Raw genomic sequence first — 24,179 nt, 5'->3', positions numbered from 1 at the left:
ATATCCTCATGTGGAAATAACTGGTGGGAAACTGGATATCCTCATGTGGAAATAACTGGTGGGAAACTGCATATCCTCACGTGGAAATAACTGGTGGGAAACTGGGAAACTTAATATCCTCATTTGGAAATAACTGGTAGGAAACTGCATATGCTCACGTGGAAATAACTGGTGGGAAACTGGGAAATTTAATGTCCTCATGTTGAAATAACTGGTGGGAAACTGGGAAACTTAATATCCTCATGTTGAAATAACTGGTGGGAAACTGGGAAACTGCATATCCTCACGTGGAAATAACTGGTGGGAAACTGGGAAACTTAATATCCTCATGTTGAAATAACTGGTAGGAAACTGCATATCCTCATGTGGAAATAACTGGTGGGAAACTGGAAAATGAATATCCTCACGTGGAAATAACTGGTGGGAAACTGGGAAACTTAATATCCTCATGTTGAAATAACTGGTGGGAAACTTAATATCCTCATGTTGAAATAACTGGTGGGAAACTGGGAAACTTTATATCATCATGTTGAAATAACTGGTGGGAAACTGGGAAACTTAATATCCTCATGTGGAAATAACTGGCGGGAAACTTAATATCCTCATGTTGAAATAACTGGTGGAAAACTGGGAAACTTAATATCCTCATGTAGAAATAACTGGTGGGAAACTGCATATCCTTATGTGGAAATAACTGGTGGGAAACTGGGAAACTTAATATCCTCATGTTGAAATAACTGGTGGGAAACTGGGAAACTTAACCCTTAAAGGAGTACGACGGGAATGTTGAGAAATGAACGTTCTAAAGAATATCTGGGTTCATTGAATTCAAAATAGAATTTTAGAACCTTCAATTGTTGCGGAACTTAGAATGTTCAAAAACCTACACCTTTAAGGGTTAATATCCTCATTTGGAAATAACTGGTGGGAAACTGCATATCCTCACGAGGAAATAACTGGTGGGAAACTGGGAAACTTAATATCCTCATGTTGAAATAACTGGTGGGAAACTGGGAAACTTAATATCCTCATGTGGAAATAACTGGTGGGAAACTGGGAAACTTAATATCCTCATGTGGAAATAACTGGTAGGAAACTGCATATCCTCATGTGGAAATAACTGGTGGGAAACTGGGAAACTGCATATCCTCATGTGGAAATAACTGGTAGGAAACTGCATATCCTCACGTGGAAATAACTGGTGGGAAACTGGGAAACTTAATATACTCATGTGGAAATAACTGGTAGGAAACTGCATATCCTCACGTGGAAATAACTGGTGGGAAACTGGGAAACTGCATATCATCACGTGGAAATAACTGGTGGGAAACTGGGAAACTTAATATACTCATGTGGAAATAACTGGTAGGAAACTGCATATCCTCACGTGGAAATAACTGGTGGGAAACTGGGAAACTTAATATCCTCATGTTGAAATAACTGGTGGGAAACTGGGAAACTGCATATCATCACGTGGAAATAACTGGTGGGAAACTGCGAAACTTAATATCCTCATGTTGAAATAACTGGTGGGAAACTTAATATCCTCATGTGGAAATAACTGGTGGGAAACTGGGAAAATGAATATCCTCACGTGGATATAACTGGTGGGAAACTGGGAAACTTAATATCCTCATGTTGAAATAACTGGTGGGAAACTTAATATCCTCATGTGGAAATAACTGGTGGGAAAATGAATATCCTCACGTGGATATAACTGGTGGGAAACTGGGAAACTTAATATCCTCATGTTGAAATAACTGGTGGGAAACTTAATATCCTCATGTTGAAATAACTGGTGGAAAACTGGGAAACTTAATATCCTCATGTTGAAATAACTGGTAGAAACTGCATATCCTCATGTGGAAATAACTGGTGGGAAACTGGGAAACTGCATATCCTCACGTGGAAATACATGTACGTTACAAAGTTTGAATGAAGTTTCTAAGTTAAACTGTTCAAGAGAAATAGCGTACGGAAAAAGTGGTAAGCAGAATAATAATAAGAAGTTGTTGCCTAGGAAGAACCCTAGGGTAACCCTAGGATGAAAATGCACTGTAATTAGAATCCCATGCCAGGTGTTCAGGCCACCTGCAGCCACTGTCTCAGGCTGTCTCAGTCTTTAAGCATACAATATGGCTGTATTAAGACTACAGACCCTGTTCAACTGCTTCCTGTGCCCACAACTGTTTCAAAATAAAAGTCCCTTCACACTATCCAACTTTTTAACTGTTCAACTACTGTCAACTGTTCAACTGTTGTAACTGTCAGTCAACTATGACTCCCATCAACTGTATCCTCTGCCTTCAACTTTTTCAAAATAAAAGTCCTCACTAGCTAGTTAGCATCATTAGCATTGTTAACATTGTTAGCATAATTAGCATTTTAGCATAACTACTAAAAATGATTAGCTAAGTTAGCTGAGTCACATGGTTAGCATAGTTAGCATCGTTAGCATGCTAGCATTTTTTTTAGCAAAGCTGCTACAAATGATTAGCTAAGTTAGCTAAGTAACATGGTTAGCATTGTTAGCATCATTAGCATTTTAGCATAACCGCTAAAAATGATTAGCTAAGTCACATGGTTAGCATTGTTAGCATTTTTTGCAAAACTGCTAGAAAACATGAGCTAAGTTAGCTAAGTAACTTTGTTAGCATAATTAACGTTGTTAACATAGTTAGCATAACTGCTAACAAACATTAGAGCCATTCCAACTGTCAGTTATCCTCAACTATCTACCTATATAGAGCCTTTAAACTATTTGTCTATCAATATGCATTAAACTATCAGTCTATCAACAACTTTTAAACTATCTACATTTCATTTTTAGACTTTCAATATTCATGAAACTATGTGTATAAACATCCATTAAACTATCTGTCTATTAACAACTTTTTAACTATCTACATTCAACTTTTAAACTGTCTACTTCTAAACTATCAACTTTTATTAAGCTATGCTGTCTGTCCTAGCTTCATTTTCATGCACTCGTAATTCCCTGGAATTACATTCTCTAGTTACAGTGCATGAAAATGCACTGTACTGTTCTTCCTAGGCTTCTTATTACAGTGCATGAAAATGCACTGTACATGAAAATGCACTGTACTGTTATTCCAAGGCATTTTATTATTATTACAGTGCATGAAAATGCACTGTACTGTTCTTCCTAGGCTTTTTACAGTGCATGAAAATGCACTGTACTGTTCTTCCTAGGCTTCTTATTACAGTGCATGAAAATGCACTGTACTGTTCTTCCTAGGCTTCTTCTTATTACAGTGCATGAAAATGCACTGTACTGTTCTTCCTAGGCTTCTTATTACAGTGCATGAAAATGCACTGTACTGTTCTTCCTAGGCTTCTTCTTATTACAGTGCATGAAAATGCACTGTACTGTTCTTCCAAGGCATTTTATTATTATTCTTCTTCTAACGCACTTAATGCAGCTTCAACCGTTTAACATAGAAACTTCATTCAAACTATGTTACGTAGGTCTTACTTAGGACATGGGTGCTATGTATTTTTCATCTTTGTAACTTTTATACTTTTTAAACTATTAATTAAAAACTAATCAAAATTTCCCCATAGACTTAACATGGGCTGATGACATCACAATAGAGCCGTTAAGCAATTAGAATCCTATGGCAGGTGTTCCGGCCACCTGCATCAACTGCCAGTCTCAGGCTTTAAAGGGGCCCTATTATGGTATTATTTACTGTTTATTATTTAATTTGTTGGGTCTAATAGAATCGATTTACAACGTTGAAGTGTCGTCGGCCATATTATTTTTCATCATACGTCTATCAGTATTACAACCCCTATGTGAAACGCCCGGTTGCTGAGAATTTTGAGGGAGTTAGAATCTTGGCGCTGACAGAAACGTCTCGTCAGACATTTGTAATTTAGGCGATTATGGCGTCAGTGCTGCCTTACCAATTTGAACCAGAATCCGACCCCGAAAGCGATAATGGAGCTGATGGAGCCAATGATGAGCGCGATGTTAGTCGTAGATTGGACCAAGACGTTTCACTGTGGTAAGTTTTTGTTTATTCTATTATCCACACCTGATTTACGAAATGTATCTCTATAGCCTAGCGTCTAATTTAGCCCGAGGCTAGTAGGCTACTCGTACTAACAAGCTTTATTTGCCTGCCTGACATGGAATATAAGTGAACTGCTTTTGTCTGCCAAAAATAGTTAGTTCTATAACTTATAACATCTTTGTTACTTAGGTGCACTTGTGGGAATTGTTCCACTATGCCTAGTGAAGTGGAGAACGTCTGTTGCAGAGAAATCACAAAGGTAAAACTGATAACTGTAACTTTATGCTAGGCTACTACACGGTTTGGTGTTTATTTCTATGGACTGACCTAATGTCCTAGCATAACATCCCCTTTAGATGAGTAGCTTAGGCCTACTAGTGAACTAGGCTACGCATGTTTATGACATCGCTAGCATAAAGCATCAGCATTACACTTGTAATGGTAAACGAGTGATCTCACCAGTTCATTGTAGTCTCAGCCAGGTGCATACTGTATTATAATCATTGTTATGTAAAAAAACTAATCAATGATACATTTTTATAATTAATATGTAATGGTAAACGAGTAATCTCACCAGTTCACTGTAGTCTCAGCCAGCTGCATACTGTATTATAAATCATTGTTATGTAATAAAAAAACTAAATCAGTGATAACTTTTTTTTGTAAATAAAAGTCTGACAAGAAAACATGTTGCTTCCTGAATCAATATTGTCCATGCAGTCATGTAACACTCTGAACAATGATGATGCCAAGGTCACTTGTTACACAGTAGTAGTTCTTGTCTTATTTTCTTTATTAGGTAGTAAGACGAATGAGCCAAGTGCCAATACCCATAATGTGCATGACAGAACATCCAGGCCTAGAACCTGTGTGTCTAAACCCATACAGTCTGCAAAATATCTACAACATTTACAAATATGATTACGGACCTGTTAGGCACAGAACAGAAGAAGAGTAAGTTACTTTGGCTGTAATAAGCTCTTACTAAACAAAACAAAAGCATTATTCTTATGTAATTTGTATGCATGTAAACATTGATGACAATAGTGCATAGCTTCTTCCATAGAGTATGAACCTTTGAGGTAATATTCGAAGAGTTTGGTTTCAAAACGCTATATCTCCATTTTTAAAAACATTAAAAAGTCATGTTATTCAATTGTGTATTTCAGATAATATCAATCAACTTGCTGTTTTGTTGTTTTGATTGAGTAAAGGTAAATCAATTAATGCCCAATTACAGTTCTACTGAAATTACTTGCAAAACAAATTGTAAAAAAAAAAATATTATTTATCAAAGTTCTTTAAAATGGTCGATGTAGCGTTTTGGAACCAAACTCTTCATTTGAAAACAGTTGAACAGAGAACTGTGCCTTGTCCCTTCAGGCGTTTGAGGCATCTTGCCTATCGCAGCTTTGTAAGCTGGTGCTGGGGCTACTTAGGACCTAGTCGTCGGGTCATCATCCCGTCATGTGTGGTGCAGCGGATACGGCAGCAGTTCCCGTCTGGTGATTACATAGGCTTCAGACCACCTATTGATTGAAGCGGGAGACGTGACGGGCAACCAGCTCAGCCTTTGGAGTTTTCGGGAATTCTGCTGAGAGGTCTGGAGGGATGGGGATGGTCTTCAATTCCTCTGCAAAAGATGTAGGGTCCTCAAAAACTTCCTGCATGAGCAGCCTCATGAGTTCACGTACATAGTCTGGAAGATATAGCATTCAAATCCAATAAATGTATCCATAACAATCTGTAAACTGTTGTGGCTGTATTTAAAGAAACTCTTTAACAAACTTACTGAAGGTTGGATTAGTTTTCACGGGCTTCACAATGCCTTCCCCCCTCTTCGCCTTTGGAAAAACAACCTTGAAAACAGCCTGTCCTGTAGATGTTGTGGCTTGCTCCCGCATAGCATTTTCATTGTGGTGCATTGCTGCTAGATACAACCTATGGTAACAACACAGCAAAATGATTAAATACATAGAATGACTGACAGTCATCTCAATCAGTCACTTTTAAAATAATGACATTGTGTATTACCTGCACAACATTCCCATGAAGGGGAAAACTACATTCTTTGGTGCAAAACGTAGTATCAGGCTGTGGAAGGACTCTAGTGATGAGGTCTGGTGATGGTGGCTGAGTTTCTCTACATCCTTCAGGACTCTCTTGTTGAGCAGTATTTTCTCAGCTTTGTGAAGTGCAACTGATCCTTCAGTAAAATAAGAACACGTGGTGAAATATCAACCCCCCTGCATCACAACAAAAGACTGGAAAAATGTAATACTTGATTTTCTGAGTAAAGATAATTTGGCACATACCAGGTTGTAACCATTTGCTAGGGTCCCTTGAGACGTGGTCGGGATGCAGACATTTGGGGAAAAGGGGGTCTTCATGAACATGAACATTTTGTAGGTGGTTTAGCAGTGATGTCCATTTTGCCACCTTTTCTGGTCCAGTGCTTGATGACGTGGCACACCAGTAGACATGGTTTTTGATGCTCTGTAGCCACTTCTTCAGAACATCACAGTCTTCATTGTGCGAAGCTTTCTCAAGTTTCTTGGACAAACCTGTTTACCACACACACTGATTATACAATCTGTTAATTGCTAACTTCAAAGTTTAGGATATGAATTAGGAAAACACTTTACCTTTCTCAAAGTGCCAAACGTCATAGAACTGAGTTACGCTGCGTTCCCTCAGAAATTTCTGGATCTGTGGATGACGGTCTGTCACAATGTAATCCACCTTCAATCCATACGACTCCAGATGATCTAGGCATCTTTTCAGTCCTTCCTTCTCCATATGATAGCTGCCATCTACTTCATTGCTCTGGTAGTGAATGGTCATTACAAACAAAAAACATTAGACAAAATCACACACTTTTAAGATTCAAATTCAAACAAATCCAAAGAGAGAAACATACCTGAACAAGTTGGATGTCCATAATGGTGTTGCTCTCCAGATTCATTAGAGTGTAGCTGCCAAACTTTGCGGAGTGCCCTAAAAAAATGTATTACAGAGTGTGTAAAGCTTTTCAGCACAACATCAAGGGATGTCATATGATTCAGAATGCAAACTAATAATTTAGTTGCCAGACTATTTCAAATTTCTACAAACCTGGAGAATCAGCCCTCATGTCTCCTCCTACTGCAACCACCCCACCAAGGTGCAATTGATGCTGGAAATGACTCTGCTGATCCATCTTCCACTTATGAACAATAGCCGGTTCCATGTAATTCCTTGCATGCCTTCTGAAGGTGTCATACTGAAATATCTGGAGTTGCATGGCCTTGCACAGCTTTAAAGAAAAGACAAATAAGAGGCGTTTTAGACCAGTTTAGTTCATCACTAGAAAGATTCACATGTTTGAAATGGTAAAATGCTTACCTTTTCCAGTTGGATGAAGGAGGTCCCTGTAAAGTAGGTAGCCGCAGAAAGTTGTAGGTTGCCGACAGGGGTACTTCCAACCATGGGCTGACTCTCCCACTCTCTGAAGTAACTGCAGTGTGGACATCGCTGAGTGAAAGCCACATAGGTTCCCATCCTTCGTCGTTGGAGATTACAGCCCTTCTTACACACTGGACAGTTTTCAAACAGCTGTTTGAGGCAGCTTTCAAAAACAATATACTTTTCCTCATCATGTGTGGACTGTGTCTCAAACCTAACAGATTAGAAACACAACATAATATTAGCTTTTAAATATGTTTTCTAGAATAATAGCAATGTTGTATCGCTGGTAACCATATACTGAAAACAGTAGCCAATACTGCTTTTAGTACAGCCAATACTAAACAGTAGCCAATGCTAAAAACTTACGAGATGTCAGATTCCTCTGTAAGTACAGAATCTCCAGGGTTGTAAGTCGAGTCCAGAGGCTCCTTATGAAATTCATTTGAGGAGTCGCTCTCCTCCTCGTCCTCCAACTCAAGCCGTGGTCTCTTGCTAGGTCGACAGCCTGGGCCCTTTATTGGTGTAGACGCCAGTGGTGAGTCTATACCAGAAATTATTCCAGTGCCTACACTGAGAAGAGGCAGCTTTGTCTGGATACCTACGAATAATATAGACAAATCTTATTAGAAAATAAAAAAAATAATTCAGCTGATGATTTTGTCCTGGGTACTGAAGATATAATACAGAGTAGACCTTGGTTAACAACTACATCACACAATACCTTTGCTTCTCATGTGTGCCGTTTTCAGCGATCCCATGGACAACTGTGTGCCGACTGAAGTCGTCTTCAATGGCGCACTTTGTACTCCCACAGAATGCATTCCCACGGTGTTACTTGTCTGGGTTCCCGCCGAAATAAGCTGAGGAGAGTCGGTCTGACATCCGACGTGCTGGAAGGGGCTATATGGGGCACTGGAGTCCTGTAATTATAACACCAAAATCTGTTACGAAAATAATTTTATACAACCTAACAGTTAACATCTGAAACAAAAACTATAACCATTCAACCAAATAGTACCCCTCACATAGCTGACGTTAATTGTCCGTAGACGGACTCTGTTACCGTTTAGAATTTGTTTGAGATCCCCCGCGAAAACTAACGTTAACTTATAACGTTAGGCTACAAATAGCACCAGTGACAAATTAATCAGCCTTGCGTCAAGACTACAGACTGAATTCGCTCTACTTCAACATGGTAGCCTCACTATCAGAGCTAACTGCTACACATTGGTTTAATTATACCACTGAGCTTGCTTTTAAGCTACTGTAATTACACCTTTGCTCAGCTCAGACCACGAACTTAGTCAGCCTCTAGCACTAGCAGTTAGCTATCTCCGCTCGCAAGCTTGTAGGGTTAATTACCCAACTAACGTCAACCTTACACACAACAACTTTTGTTAATATCACAAAAGGTTTACTTACATGTCGAGCGACATCTTCACCCATAGGGCCACACAAAGTTGGAACAGCATCTTCCCTCAGAGCAAGCAGCTTCGCAAATCCTGTGCTGAACAAACGCAGGTTGCTGAAGCAGCCATCCGTGAAGTGATGGGGACACAGAAAAATGGTCGGTAAAGTTGGGGGAATAGAGTTAAAAATAAACTCTAGCCAACAGGTACGTGTAGGCTCTGCCTTTGGCAAAGCATACAAGGGAGACGTCCCTTCACAACGAAGAAAACACCTTCTACCCATTGCTAACCGAAACTTTACTTGCTGAGAAACGTGAAATCGAACTGTTCTAGACTGACTGTGAAATCATCTGATGACGCTGTCCCATTTACTCCCAGCAAAAGTACGAGGTTACGTCACCTCGTACCGGAACTAAAATAAAGCAACGGCTGAAATTCGCATCGAGGCGTTTCTAGGCAGCTCAGTAGTCTGTCTTTGCGATATTCATTTACTCCCCCCTAGTGGTTACTTTTGATATTGTGTCTTTGCCGACCATTTACATACACAAAAAGCTATGTAATCCACGATAGGACAAGGAAAAAACGAAAAAGCATAATAGCACCCCTTTAAGCATACAAACTGGCCCTATTAAGACTACACATCCTGTTCAACTGCTTCCTCTGCCAAAAACTGTTTCAAAATAAAAGTCCTCACTACAATATTTCACTGTTAAACAATTTAACCCTTTAAACTACTGAACTTTTTAACTGTTCAGCCATTGTAACTGTTACTTGTCATCAACTATGACTCCTACCCACTGTAGCTAGTTAGCTAAGTTAGCTAAGTAACATGGTTAGCATAGTTAGCATGCTAGCATGTTAGCATGCTAGTTAGCATTTTTAGCAAAACTGCTTAAAATGATTAGCTAAGTCACATGGTTAGCATGGTTAGCATGCTAACATGCTAGTTAGCATTTTTAGCAAAACTGCTTAAAATGATTAGCTAAGTCAGCTAAGTAACATGGTTAGCATAGTTAGCATAACTGTTAAAAATGATTAACTAAGTTAGCTAAGTAACATGGTTAGCATAGTTAACATGTTAGTTAGCATAGTTAGCATAACTGCTAAAAATGATTAGCTAAGTCACATGGTTAGCATACTTAACATTTTAACATTGTTAGCATGCTAGTTAGCATAGTAACTTGGTTAACATTATTATCTTTCTTAACATAGTTAGCATAACTGCTAGCAAACATTAGAGCAATTCCAAGTTTTAGTTATCGTCAACTATCTACCTAAATAATTTAACCATTTAAACTATCCACTTATTTAACTGTTCAGTCATTCCAACTATATTAAACCTCATCTACCTAGCAACCAATATAGTTTGTTTTTACTCTGTATGATATTTTACATCATATTTTTGCATTTTCATGCACTGTATTTCCTTCAGGAAATGCTTTTCTAGTTCTTCTTCTTCTAACGCGTTTAATGCAGCTTCAACCGTTTAACGTAGAAACTTCATTCAAACTATGTTACGTAGGTCTTACTTAGGACATGGGTGCTATGTATTTTTCAGCTTTGTAACTTTTATACTTTTTAAACTATTAATTAAAAACTAGTCAAAATTTCCCCATAGACTTAACATGGGCTGATGACATCACAATAGAGCCGTTAAGCAATTAGAATCCTATGGCAGGTGTTCGGGCCACCTGGATCAACTGCCAGTCTCAGGCTTTAAGCATACAAACTGGCCCTATTAAGACTACACATCCTGTTCAACTGCTTCCTCTGCCAAAAACTGTTTCAAAATAAAAGTCCTCACTACAATATTTCACTGTTAAACAATGTAACCCTTTAAACTACTGAACTTTTTAACTGTTCAGCCATTGTAACTGTTACTTGTCATCAACTATGACTCCTACCCACTGTAGCTAGTTAGCTAAGTAATATGGTTAGCATAGTTAGCATGCTAGCATGTTAACATGCTAGTTAGCATTTTTAGCAAAACCGCTAAAAACGATTAGCTAAGTCAGCTAAGTAACGTGGTTAGCATAGTTAGCATGCTAGCGCTAGCATGTTAGCATGCTAGTTAGCATTTTTAGCAAAACTACTAAAAACGATTAGCTAAGTAACATGGTTAGCATAGTTAGCATGCTAGCATGCTAGTTAGCATAGTAACTTTGTTAACATTATTATCTTTGTTAACATAGTTAGCATAACTGCTAGCAAACATTAGAGTCATTCCAACTGTCAGTTATCGTCAACTATCTACCTAAATAATTTAACCATTTAAACTATCCACCTATTTAACTGTTCAGTCATTCCAACTATATTAAACCTCATCTACTTAGCAACCAATATAGTTTGTTTTTACTCTGTATGATATTTTACATCATATTTTTGCATTTTCATGCACTGTATTTCCTTCAGGAAATGCTTTTCTAGTTCTTCTTCTAACGCATTTAATGCAGCTTCAACCGTTTAACGTAGAAACTTCATTCAAACTATGTTACGTAGGTCTTACTTAGGACATGGGTGCTATGTATTTTTCAGCTTTGTAACTTTTATACTTTTTAAACTATTAATTAAAAACTAGTCAAAATTTCCCCATAGACTTAACATGGGCTGATGACATCACAATAGAGCCGTTAAGCAATTAGAATCCTATGGCAGGTGTTCGGGCCACCTGGATCAACTGCCAGTCTCAGGCTTTAAGCATACAAACTGGCCCTATTAAGACTACACACCCTATTCAACTGCTTCCTCTGCCAAAAACTGTTTCAAAATAAAAGTCCTCACTACAATATTTCACTGTTAAACAATTTAACCCTTTAAACTACTGAACTTTTCAACTGTTCAGCCATTGTAACTGTTTGTCTGCTTGTCATCAACTATGACTCCTACCCACTGTAGCTAGTTAGCTAAGTAACATGGTTGGCATAGTTAGCATGCTAGCATGCTAGTTAGCATTTTTAACAAAACTGCTAAAAATGATTAGCTAAGTTAGCTAAGTAACATGGTTAGCATAGTTAGCATGCTAGTTAGCATTTTTAGCAAAACTGCTAAAAATGATTAGCTAAGTTAGCTAAGTAACATGGTTAGCATAGTTAGCATGCTAGTTACTATAGTTAGCATAACTGTTAAAAATGATTAGCTAAGTTAGCTAAGTAACATGGTTAGCATAGTTAGCATGCTAGCATGTTAACATGCTAGTTAGCATTTTTAGCAAAACTGCTAAAAATGATTAACTAAGTTAGCTAAGTAACATGGTTAACATGCTAGTTAGCATAGTTTACATAACTGCTAAAAATGATTAGCTAAGTTAGGTAAGTCACATGGTTAACATACTTAGCATGCTAGTTAGCATAGTAACTTGGTTAACATTATTATCTTTGTTAACATAGTTAGCATAACTGCTAGCAAACATTAGAGCCATTCCAAGTGTCAGTTATCGTCAACTATCTACCTAAATAATTTAACCATTTAAACTATCCACTTATTTAACTGTTTAGTCATTCCAACTATATTAAACCTCATCTACCTAGCAACCAATATAGTTTGTTTTTACTCTATATGATATTTTACATCATATTTTTGCATTTTCATGCACTGTATTTCCTTCAGGAAATGCTTTTCTAGTTCTTATTATTTTTCTTCTTCTAACGCACTTAATGCAGCTTCAACCGTTTAACGTAGAAACTTCATTCAAACTATGTTACGTAGGTCTTACTTAGGACATGGGTGCTATGTATTTTTCAGCTTTGTAACTTTTATACTTTTTAAACTATTCATTAAAAACTAATCAAAATTTCCCCATTGACTTAACATTATGATTATGACATCACAATACGGCTGTTAAGCAATTTGAATCCTATGGCAGGTGTTCGGGCCACCTGGATCAACTGCCAGTGTCAGGCTTTAAGCATACAAACTGGCCCTATTAAGACTACACATCCTGTTCAACTGCTTCCTCTGCCAAAAACTGTTTCAAAATAAAAGTCCTCACTACAATATTTCACTGTTAAACAATTTAACCCTTTAAACTACTGAACTTTTTAACTGTTCAGCCATTGTAACTGTTACTTGTCATCAACTATGACTCTTACCCACTGTAGCTAGTTAGCATGGTTAGCATAGCTAACATGTTAGCATTGCTAACATTGCTAGCATTGTTAACATTTTTTGCAAAACTGCTAAAAATTATTAGCTAAGTTAGCTAAGTAACATGGTTAGCATAGTTAGCATGCTAGTTAGCATAGTTAGCATAACTACTAAAAAATGATTAGCTAGGTTAGCTAAGTTACAAGTTTAGCATAGTTAACATTGTTAGCATGCTATTTTTGCATTTTCATGCACTATATTTCCTTCAGGAAATGCTTTTCTAGTTATTAAATTCTAACACAGGGTGCGTTCGAAACGGGTAAAACTGCTACCTTTTAAGATATCTAACTGGGGAGCGAGGCAGCGAGTGCGGTTCCAAACCGAAAAAAATAATTTTGCTGCCTTCTAAGATATCTTAGATTTCATAAATAACGGTCATTTTTGAAGTCAGCATCGATGCTCACTTCATGCTCCCTACTACCCATAATCCTCCGCGGCCGGCTGTGAATTTGTCAAATTAAAAGAATAAAGATGGCTGACCAGGTCGAGAAGTCCGACTTTGTGTACAAATGTAAGTATTTTTTTGGACTTTTCTTACATTTTATCACTTCTATCTCTATAAAGTTACCGAGAAATACACAAGATACTATCAGAAAATATCGCTATTGTATCCAGCAAAGTTGGTTATACATGCGAATTTTACAATTGTTAGCCAGCTAGCTAACATTATAACAGGAATTAACGTAACCGCAACGGTAACAATGTCCGTGGAAGCAACACAGTAACATTAATAGAACTTAGAGTTAACGTTAACGTTTGATCTTTGGCAGTTTCATGATGCCAATGTTTGAATTCACAATTGAGCTAACTCGTTTCCAGATATGATAATCTGAATCCAAAGCTGCTAGCTCAATCTAGTAGTAAACAGTAAACTTGTTGATTAACGTTACGATAATAAGAGTAGGCAAACCACTCTTTACTTTAACATAATTTCTCACATCACGTTAGCATCAACAGGTTGCTGCCACCGCTGCCTAGGCTCGACAAACAAAGCATTATGTTACCAAAATAGTTACCTGATTAAGACCATCAAGCTATCTTGTAGTGAGAAAATAATTAACTAAAGTGTTTGACGGTTATTTCCCCGTAGGGACATCCGATGACACTGCCAGGTTCATCCAGGCAAGGGGGGAGGCAGATCGGCTCTTCACAGGCCAGAGGAACAGTGCCATGGATGGCTGGAAGTAAGTTTTAGTTAACTGTTAGAGGGATGCTTTAAAAACAAGTGAGTATAGTATTTAGCTCTGATTCAATTTACTGTTTGTGTAGACAGGTCCTCAGGTCTGTTGGCCTGGAGGAGAAGGTGACCCCACAACAGGCCCGTAAAAAGTGGGACAACCTTAAAAAAAAATACAAGGTATGACCAGACCATTGTCCCAACAGTAAAATGTTTGTTTCAATGTAGGCTAATTTATGAACCAATAGATCATTAAGTAAAATAAAAGTGTAGGATAAAATTATTTCAAAATATAGCTGCAAGCAGCAATGAGGGGGCCAAGCAGGTAGTTCAGCAGGCCAGATTTGCCATGTAAGTCAATGCTGTTGCATCAGACATATAGCCTTAAGCAGTCACAGAAAGTTCCATGCCAAACAACTCAAGATTGGCTGAGTTACAAGGTCAAGTTTTACATCAAAACATAACTGATTTTGTGGAGCTGAACCAGGGCTGAGTGTCGCCGCCCCCTCCCCCAGCCAGCCCACCGCCACAACCGCCCCCTGCCCATCCCACCCGCCCCACTCTTGCACGCACGCATTAGAATGAACTGGATGGAACTTGCTGTCATCAGTTTCTCATCAAAAATAAAAGATTGACTGAGATATGATCACACTTGCTGTGATTTAAACATAGTGGTCAAAAATTAACGTCATTGGGTGTGTTGAACTCAGCTTGGCCCAAGGATTCCAATGATACCTCATTTTGCCATTCGGGTCAACAGGTCAAAAGTTACGTCCGTGAACACAAGTCCAACTTTGGCCTGTTGGTGGCGCTAGAGCGCTTGAGGTGCCGGCATGAAACTTGGTGAAATGAATTATTGGACTGTCCCCAATTAGTGTGCAAAATTTTATAACTTTTTACCAGACGGTTCTATGGGCTGCCATTGACTTCCATTGCAAAATAATGCGCATCAGCAACTACTGGCCAAAATGCATTTTTGTCAATTACGGTGCCCCTTAGAGGTCAAATGTCACCAAATTTCTTGAGCGTCCTCCCGATGGGGTCTGAGGTACATGTACTAAATATGGTTTTGATATATGAAATCACTTCCTGTTTGGCGGCTTTGCCGCAAATTTCGATTGGCTGGTATAGGTCAATGCTTCTGTCAATTGTTCCAGAAAGCAATGCACTCATCAGGCATGGTCTGAAGATGGTCTCTGCCAATTTTGGTGAAGAACAGATGAAATTTGTGACCTGCGAAAACTTGTACGTGTTTTTGATTAAATCCAATATGGCGGCCGAATCAATTACGATGACATCACAAGTTGGTTTGGGTCGGCCTAAGGACCTCCAACAGTATTACCAGACACCACTAGTGCGTTTTAATTCTAAGCACAACTGCAGCTACAGGCCAAAAAGCATGTTTCTTAATTACAGCGCCCCCTAGAGGTCAAAGGTCACCACATTTCTTAAGTGTTCTCCTGATGGGGTCATAAGTCTACCTACCAAGTTTGGTTTTGATAACTGCAAGGGTTGCTGAGATATGAGCTCACTTCCTGTTTGGCGGCTTCGCCGCAAATTTCGATAGGCTGTTATGGGAGAACGGTAATAGTTCCGAAGACGAAAAGCACGAGCTGAATGAGGCTTGGTCTGAGGATGATCTGTGTCAAATTTGGTGGGAATCAGAGAAAATATGTGACCCCTGATACATTTTAAGTGTTTTTGATGAAATCCAAAATGGCGGAAAATCCATCATGGCGGAAAATGACGTCATAGGGTGCGTTGAACTCGGCTTGGTCCAAGGATTCCAACGATACTTCATTTTTGATAATCAGCCATACGGGTCAAAAGTTACGTGCATGAACGCACGTCCAATTTTGACCTATTGGTGGCGCTAGAGTGCTTGAGGTGCCATCATGAAACTTGGTGACATTAATCATGGGACTGTCCCTAATCAGTGTGCCAAATTTCACAACTTTTCACCAGACGGTTCTATGGGCTGCCATTGACTTCCATTGGCGGAAGCGTAATAATAAATATAGCTGCAAGCAGCAATGAGGGGGCCAAGCAGTGAGATCAGCAGGCCAGATTTGCCATGTAAGTCAATGCCGTTGCATCAGACATATAGCCTTAAGCAGTCACAGCAAGTTCCATGCCATACAACCCAAGATTGGCTGAGTTACAAGGTCAAGTTTCACATCAAAACATAACTGATTTTGTGGGGCTGAACCAGGGCTGAGTGTCGCCGCCCCCTCCCCCAGCCAGCCCACCGCCACAACCGCCCCTGCCCATCCCGCCCCACCCTTGCACGCACGCATTAGAATTAACTGGATGGAACTCGCTGTCATCAGTTTCACATCAAAAATAAAAGATTGACTGAGATATGATCACACTTGCCGTGATTTAAACATAGAGGTCAACAATTGACGTCATAGGGTGTGTTGAACTCGGCTTGGCCCAAGGATTCCAATGATACCTCATTTTGCCATTCGGGTCAACAGGTCAAAAGTTACGTCCGTAAACACAAGTCCAACTTTGGCCTGTTGGTGGCGCTAGAGCGCTTGAGGTGCTGGCATGAAACTTGGTGAAATGAATTATTGGACTGTCCCCAATTAGTGTGCAAAATTGTATAACTTTTTACCAGACGGTTCTATGGGCTGCCATTGACTTCCATTGCAAAATAATGTGCATCAGCAACTACTGGCCAAAATGCATTTTTGTCAATTACGGTGCCCCCTAGAGGTCAAATGTCACCAAATTTCTTGAGCGTCCTCCCGATGGGGTCTGAGGTACATGTACTAAATTTGGTTTTGATACATGAAAGCGTTCCTGAGATATGAAATCACTTCCTGTTTGGCGGCTTCGCCGCATATTTTGATTGGCTGGTACAGGCCAAAGCTTCTGTCAATTGTTCCAGAAAGCAATGCACTCATCAGGCATGGTCTGAAGATGGTATCTGCCAATTTTGGTGAGGAACAGATGAAATTTGTGACCTGCCAAAACTTTTTTGTGTTTTTGATTTAATCCAATATGGCGGCCGAATCAATTACGATGACATCACAAGTTGGCTTGGGTCGGCCTAAGGACCTTCAACAGTAGTACCAGACACCACTAATGGGTTTTAATTCTAAGCACAACTGCTGCTACAGGCCAAAAGGCATGTTTCTTAATTACAGCGCCCCCTAGAGGTCAAAGGTCACCAGATTTCTTGAGCATCCCCCTGATTGGGTCCTGAGTCCATGGACTAAGTTTGGTTATGATAGATGAATGGGTTGCTGAGATATGAGCTCACTTCCTGTTTGGCGGCTTCGCCGCAAATTTCGATTGGCTGTTACGCGCGAACGGTTTTAGTTCTGAAGACGAAAAGGAATAACTTTTGTGCGGCTTGGTCTGAAGAGCATGTGTGTCAAGTTTGGTGACGATCGGACAAAATTTGTGACCTGTGAAGTTTTAGTTTCACTTTCACTAAAATCCAATATGGCGGAAAATCCATCATGGCGGAAAATGACGTCATAGGGTGCATTGAACTCGGCTTGGTCCAAGGATTCCATCGATACCTCATTTTTGACAATCGGCCATACAGGTCAAAAGTTACGTGCATGAACGCACGTCCAACTTTGGCCTATTGGTGGCGCTAGAGTGCTCTAGGTGCCATCATGAAACTTGGTGACATTAATCATGGGACTGTCCCTAATCAGTGTGCCAAATTTCAAAACTTTTCACCAGACGGTTCTATGGGCTGCCATAGACTTCCATGGCGGAATAATAATAAATATAACCGCAAGCGGTGATTTACGGGGTCCGAGCAAAACGAACATGAGGTAGCATAGCTTTTTAGTTTTACATATGCTTTGATTGTTTGGGCCCAATTGTTCAAAAGAAACGTGATTGGATTTCGGTTATCGGATTTCAGTTACCGGATTTCGGCTATCGGATTGGATCAAATCTTGAAAATGGCTTGTTCAAAGGGAAACAAGGATCCTGAAATTGGATTAGATCACATAATCTATTCTTGGTTTTGATCTGGATAAAACCTTCACTTTGTGTTGTTCAAAACTTTTGAGTTGGATTGGAATAAATTTGATGCATAAAATTAGGATTACCCTGTGCTGTAACGTTATAGTGTGCTAACCTCCACAACCTAATAGTATTCTAACAATACCCTATTCTAGTGTGCTAACCTCCACAACCCAACAGTATTCTAACAGTAGTATTCTAGTGCGCTAATCTCCACAACTCAATAGTATTCTAACAATACTCTATTCTACAGGACTATGCATTTGTCATGGATAAGATGAAGCGTCTGTTAATGGAAGGCAGTGTTTCCCACAGAATGGAATTGTATTTGTGGTGGTAGGTGAAGGGGGGTGGGGGTGGGTTCTGTGTTGGAGTCAATAAGATGAACAACCTATAATTATGCAGTTATACTTGCCTTGCACGACAAGTCCTGTCAAGTAGCTGTAACGTTATAGTGTGCTAACCTCCACAACCCAACAGTATTCTTAACAGTATTCTATTCTAGTATGCTAACCTCCACAACCCAGCTGAAGGAACTGTAGGGGGCGATGTGGGTCGAGGTAGAGTGAGTGTGTGGCGAGCAGGCAGAGCCTCGGTCAGAAGGCTCAATGGTATGAAGTGATGACACGGAGATGGCAGGTTTCGGTGCAACACAAGTGAACTTTATTTGAGTTTCAATTCATCTGTTCTTTTGTTCTTTACTTGTATGTGTGCTGCATCAAAGAGCAAACAGAAAATGGAGTAATCAGTGAAATGGGGTAAATCAGTACAGATCCCAACTCACAAACAAACCAATTGACATTTGAACAATAAACTGAAATCATATGGCTATATAAGGTACAACTAAACAATACTTGACATCCCAAGTCAACCAACATCACCTAATCATCTCTCACATGGGACTCCAACACACCAAACCAACAAACAAAGACCTTAACTATACACATGATGGCAGAGCTACTCTACAAACTGATAAACATCACAAAAGTCATAGTGAGGGTCATTAAAGTGATGACTTACGTTAACTCAAAGACGCACACAAAGCAGGACACACTGGAGTGCTGAGTTGAGATGAACAAAAGAGTGAACTGAGGGCGAGCAAACAATTTATCCTGGTCTGAGCCCCTGCTCCGGAGCTACAGGGTTTCCCAGGAGGTAAACTGGGTGTGGTTTGGTGACAGCCAAACAATCCAGCAATTTCTCCACAGCACCTCCTTACACTGACAGACTTTGGAAAGATTTGCAAAGATTTGGAAAAGATTTTTGAAAGACTACAGTCTCAGACCCTCTCACATCTAAAGACAAGTAGTAGAGTTTTAAGTCACAGACTATGATTTTGCAATGACTAGGGATCTTGCAGGGTCACTATTTACAAGACTGCAACACGATTCCTTTAAATTATTACCCATCATGCAATAGATAAACAGGAACTGAAAATGATAGCCTACTAAACTCAAAGTCGTATTTTCGTGTTTCTGCAGCATTGTTTCATGCGTGACATCCCTAACCGATATAGAGTTGTTCTGTCAAGTGGAAGAGCCGACTAAATATGTATAAGAAATGACAAATATTATAAGAATAACAAATAATTATAGGCTACAGCTGTGTCGGAGTCAATAAGAAAAACAGCCTATAATTATACAGTTACACTACAAGTCCATATTGACAAGTAGCTGTAATGTAATAGTGTGTTAACCTACACAACCCAACAGCATTCTATTGTAGTATGCTAACATCCACAACCCAACAGTATTCTAACACTAATGCTTCAAGTGGGATTTGAACTCGTAACCTAAGGATCACCAGTACAAGGCATTATCTCACTGAGCCACTGTCAATTCTACATGTTGGCCAGTCACATTCACATGGTGAAAATGTGTATTGGTAAACACACAACAAGAAAAACTCTAAGCATACATTTGACAATAAAATGAAGGGCTTTCCTAAAAGAGTACACCTGAAAACTTTTTGAAATTCTGGGGCAATAAGACATTTGTAGAGAAGAATACTAATGGATGAAATATAAATATGATAGACTTTATGATGAAGGAAAAATAGTAAACAAAGAAGTTCCCCTGAATGTCATAGAGTGTCTCGGCATTGTGATTCTTGACAACTGATGAGTGTGAATGTTGATTGGCTGATGTCATTCAGGTGCTGTTCAATGGTGTGAATCTTCAATAACCAATAGCATGTGCAGCTTGATCCTGAAGTTCTAATGGGGATTCGAACACTCAACCTAAGAAACACCAGTACAAGGCATTATCCCACTGAGCCACTAACAATCATACACATTGGGCAGTCACATTCAAATGGTGAAAATGTGTGTTGGTAAACACACAAGAAAAACTCCAAGCATACATTTGACAATAAAATGAAGGGCTTTCCTAAAAGAGTACACCTGAAATCTTTTTGAAATTCTGGGGCAATTAGACATTTGTAGAGAAGAACACTAATGGATGAAATATAAATATGATAGACTTAATGATGAAGGAAAAATAGTGAACAAAGAAGTTCCCCTAAATGTCAGAGTGTCTCGGCATTCTGATTCTTGGCAACTAATGACTGTGTATGTTGATTGCCTGATTTCATTCAGGTGCTGTTCAATGGTGTGAATCTTCAATAACCAATAGTATTCGAGCTAGAGCCTAAAGCACTACCAGGGATTCGAACTCTCAACCTAACAAACATCAGCACTAGGCATTATCCCACTGAGCCACTGACAATCCTACATATTTGGCAGTCACATTCACATGGTGAAAATGTGTATTGGTAAACACACAACAAGAAAAACTCTAAGCATACATTTGACAATAAAATGAAGGGCTTTCCTAAAAGAGTACACCTGAAAACTTTTTGAAATTCTGGGGCAATAAGACATTTGTAGAGAAGAATACTAATGGATGAAATATAAATATGATAGACTTTATGATGAAGGAAAAATAGTAAACAAAGAAGTTCCCCTGAATGTCATAGAGTGTCTCGGCATTGTGATTCTTGACAACTGATGAGTGTGAATGTTGATTGGCTGATGTCATTCAGGTGCTGTTCAATGGTGTGAATCTTCAATAACCAATAGCATGTGCAGCTTGATCCTGAAGTTCTAATGGGGATTCGAACACTCAACCTAAGAAACACCAGTACAAGGCATTATCCCACTGAGCCACTAACAATCATACACATTGGGCAGTCACATTCAAATGGTGAAAATGTGTGTTGGTAAACACACAAGAAAAACTCCAAGCATACATTTGACAATAAAATGAAGGGCTTTCCTAAAAGAGTACACCTGAAATCTTTTTGAAATTCTGGGGCAATTAGACATTTGTAGAGAAGAACACTAATGGATGAAATATAAATATGATAGACTTAATGATGAAGGAAAAATAGTGAACAAAGAAGTTCCCCTAAATGTCAGAGTGTCTCGGCATTCTGATTCTTGGCAACTAATGACTGTGTATGTTGATTGCCTGATTTCATTCAGGTGCTGTTCAATGGTGTGAATCTTCAATAACCAATAGTATTCGAGCTAGAGCCTAAAGCACTACCAGGGATTCGAACTCTCAACCTAACAAACATCAGCACTAGGCATTATCCCACTGAGCCACTGACAATCCTACATATTTGGCAGTCACATTCACATGGTGAAAAGGTGTGTTGGCAAACACACAACATCAAGAAAATTCCTAGCATACATTTGACAATAGAATTAAGGGCTTTATAAAAAAGAGTACAGATCTGAAAATGTGCACTGTTAATGGTATCCACATAATGATGGTTGTATGGTTGTTCACCAAGGAAAAAAAATTACTCATATAGGAATATAGGTGATATAGGAGAAATGGGCTGAGTGGTCGAACTTTATTGGTCTATATCTCTGAAATGGAAAAACATATCCAAATTATTTTGATAACTTTTGTGAGGCTTTGTCTAAACATTGTCTGTGAGAATTTTGGTGAAGATTTGATAATTTTTGAAGTATGTGAAACTTTTTATGATGTTTGGCTTTTCTCTGAAATTGTGGCAAAAGTAAACATTTTTAGAGCATAAGACCAGGGTGAAAAAGATGCATCTGAATGTAGAGATTAATATCATGAAAGAATTTTGAGTCTAGGTCAATCTGGTAAGGAGAAATAAGCATTTTTGACAAGAGCGCCACCTTTGGGTGCAGTACCCCAAATTTTGGGTTATGGGTAGTGGGGGGTACTGGTAACAATACTTGAAAATGTTTAGTTTCTAGGACTTACGGTTTATAGGAATATAGGTGATCTAGGAAAAATGGCCTAAGTGGTCTAACTTTATTAGCCTATATCTCTGAAATGGAACAAAATATCAAAATTCTGATCTATAACTTTTGTGAGGCTTGGTCTAAACATTGTCTGTGAGAATTTTGGTGAAGATTTGATTATTTTTGAAGAGTGTGAAACTTTTTATAATGTTTGGCTTTTCCATGAAATTGTGTCAAAAATAAACATTTTTAGACCATAAGACCAGGGCCAAAAAGATGCATCTGAGTTTAGAGATTAATATTATGAAAGAATTTTGAGTCTAGGTCAATCTGGTAAGGAGAAATTAGCATAATTAACTTTTTTTTCCAACAGCGCCACCTTTGGGTGCAGTACCCCAAATTTTGGGTTATGGGCAGAGGGGGGTACTGGTAACCATACCTGAAAATTTGAAGAGTTTTGGAGTTACGGTTTAGGCAGCAGTATGACTTTTACAGAATTTTGGCCAAAAATGAACGGTACAGAAACAATAGGGGTCCTGCAGCTACGCTGCTCGGACCCCTAATAATAGGGAAGAAAACATAGAAACACAATGAGGTCCTCGCAGCTTCGCTGCTTGGCCCCCAATAAGAAAAGGTAGAAACACAATGGGTGCCTTCGCAGCTTCGCTGCTTGGCCCCCAATTAGTTAAGACTACTACACGGCCATCTGTGATTCTGTTACAGGTTACAGTAAATTATGTTACTGGTAGTTAGAAAACTGTTGTCCATTCTTCTATTGCTAATTACATACTCATTTATCTGTAGGAAATGAAAAACCCCCCAACAGGAACAGGGACAGATGCTGGGGAGGACACAGCAGCCTCGTGGCCATGGTTCTGTGCCATGGATGAGATTCTGGGGCAGAGGCACTCTATCTCCCCACCAGTGATCCGTGCCTCCATGTCCCCGATCTCATCCAGGGAAGCAGAGCCATGCTCGTCAGGTGCTGTGCCCCCCCAGCAGAGAGAGAACTGCAGGGAGAGGCCAGGGGCCAGAAAAGAAGCAGCTTTGCTGCTTTCTTGAGGGAGCAATTTGAGAGAGAGGAGCAAATGGAGAAGGAGAGGCAGAGGGCAGCCGACGAGCGCTTTGCCCGTCTGTTAGCGGTGTTGGAGAGAATGGCAGACAAATTAAAAAAAAAAAATTTCATTAGGCATACTGTATTTTGTCACTTTTGAGAGCTATAGGTATAACAATCTTCAAGTGAATTAAGTTAAGCTAGGCAAGAGGGATATCAACATGATATTTACTGTAAAGTGTATTTTTTACAAATAACATGACACAACAACAGAGTTTATATAAGTTTAAAACCCTTTATTGGATTATTATCTATCTATTTCTAGATTCTAAAATCTAGTTTTTTTAAAGCTGCCTAAGAAAGCCAAATCTCTACACCAATTTCAGTGGCGAGGGAAAACTCCCACACAGGGAGAAACCTCGGGAGGGCCCAGGCTTAGGCAGCGACCACCCTCCTTGGTCATGCTATTTAAAAGTAACCCTCTCGATGTTCCTGTAACAACATGAACAATAGGTTATTCAACAGTGTGAACTGATTTCATTAACAGTGATTAGAAGTATAACTGGAGTAAATGTGTTAATGAAAGCATCAAACATCAACAGCAAGAACTGATTTCTGATTACAACTATTCACTGGATAAGAAGTTAATTAAAAAATATTAACAGTAGAATAGTAATCTGCTTAA

At 39.1% G+C, this 24,179-nt stretch overlaps 1 protein-coding gene across 1 annotated transcript; it reads right to left on the bottom strand.

Moving 5' to 3' along the window:
* Window positions 1-5,290: 5,290 nt before the first annotated feature.
* LOC121680980 lies at window positions 5,291-9,030 on the bottom strand. The gene is made up of 11 exons (XM_042060580.1): window positions 8,910-9,030; window positions 8,209-8,407; window positions 7,854-8,085; window positions 7,425-7,698; window positions 7,155-7,335; window positions 6,961-7,037; window positions 6,686-6,866; window positions 6,356-6,604; window positions 6,075-6,246; window positions 5,833-5,981; window positions 5,291-5,739 (listed from the first exon to the last, which is right to left on the bottom strand). Exons 1-11 carry the CDS (start codon window positions 8,931-8,933, stop codon window positions 5,570-5,572), a joined length of 1,908 nt encoding a protein of 635 aa, XP_041916514.1. The 5' UTR covers window positions 8,934-9,030; the 3' UTR covers window positions 5,291-5,569.
* Between the last annotated feature and the right edge of the window lie 15,149 nt (window positions 9,031-24,179).

The sequence above is a fragment of the Alosa sapidissima genome, chromosome 13, assembly GCF_018492685.1.
Source record: "Alosa sapidissima isolate fAloSap1 chromosome 13, fAloSap1.pri, whole genome shotgun sequence".
NCBI lineage: Eukaryota > Metazoa > Chordata > Actinopteri > Clupeiformes > Clupeidae > Alosa > Alosa sapidissima.
This window is presented reverse-complemented; position numbering and strand designations above follow the sequence as displayed.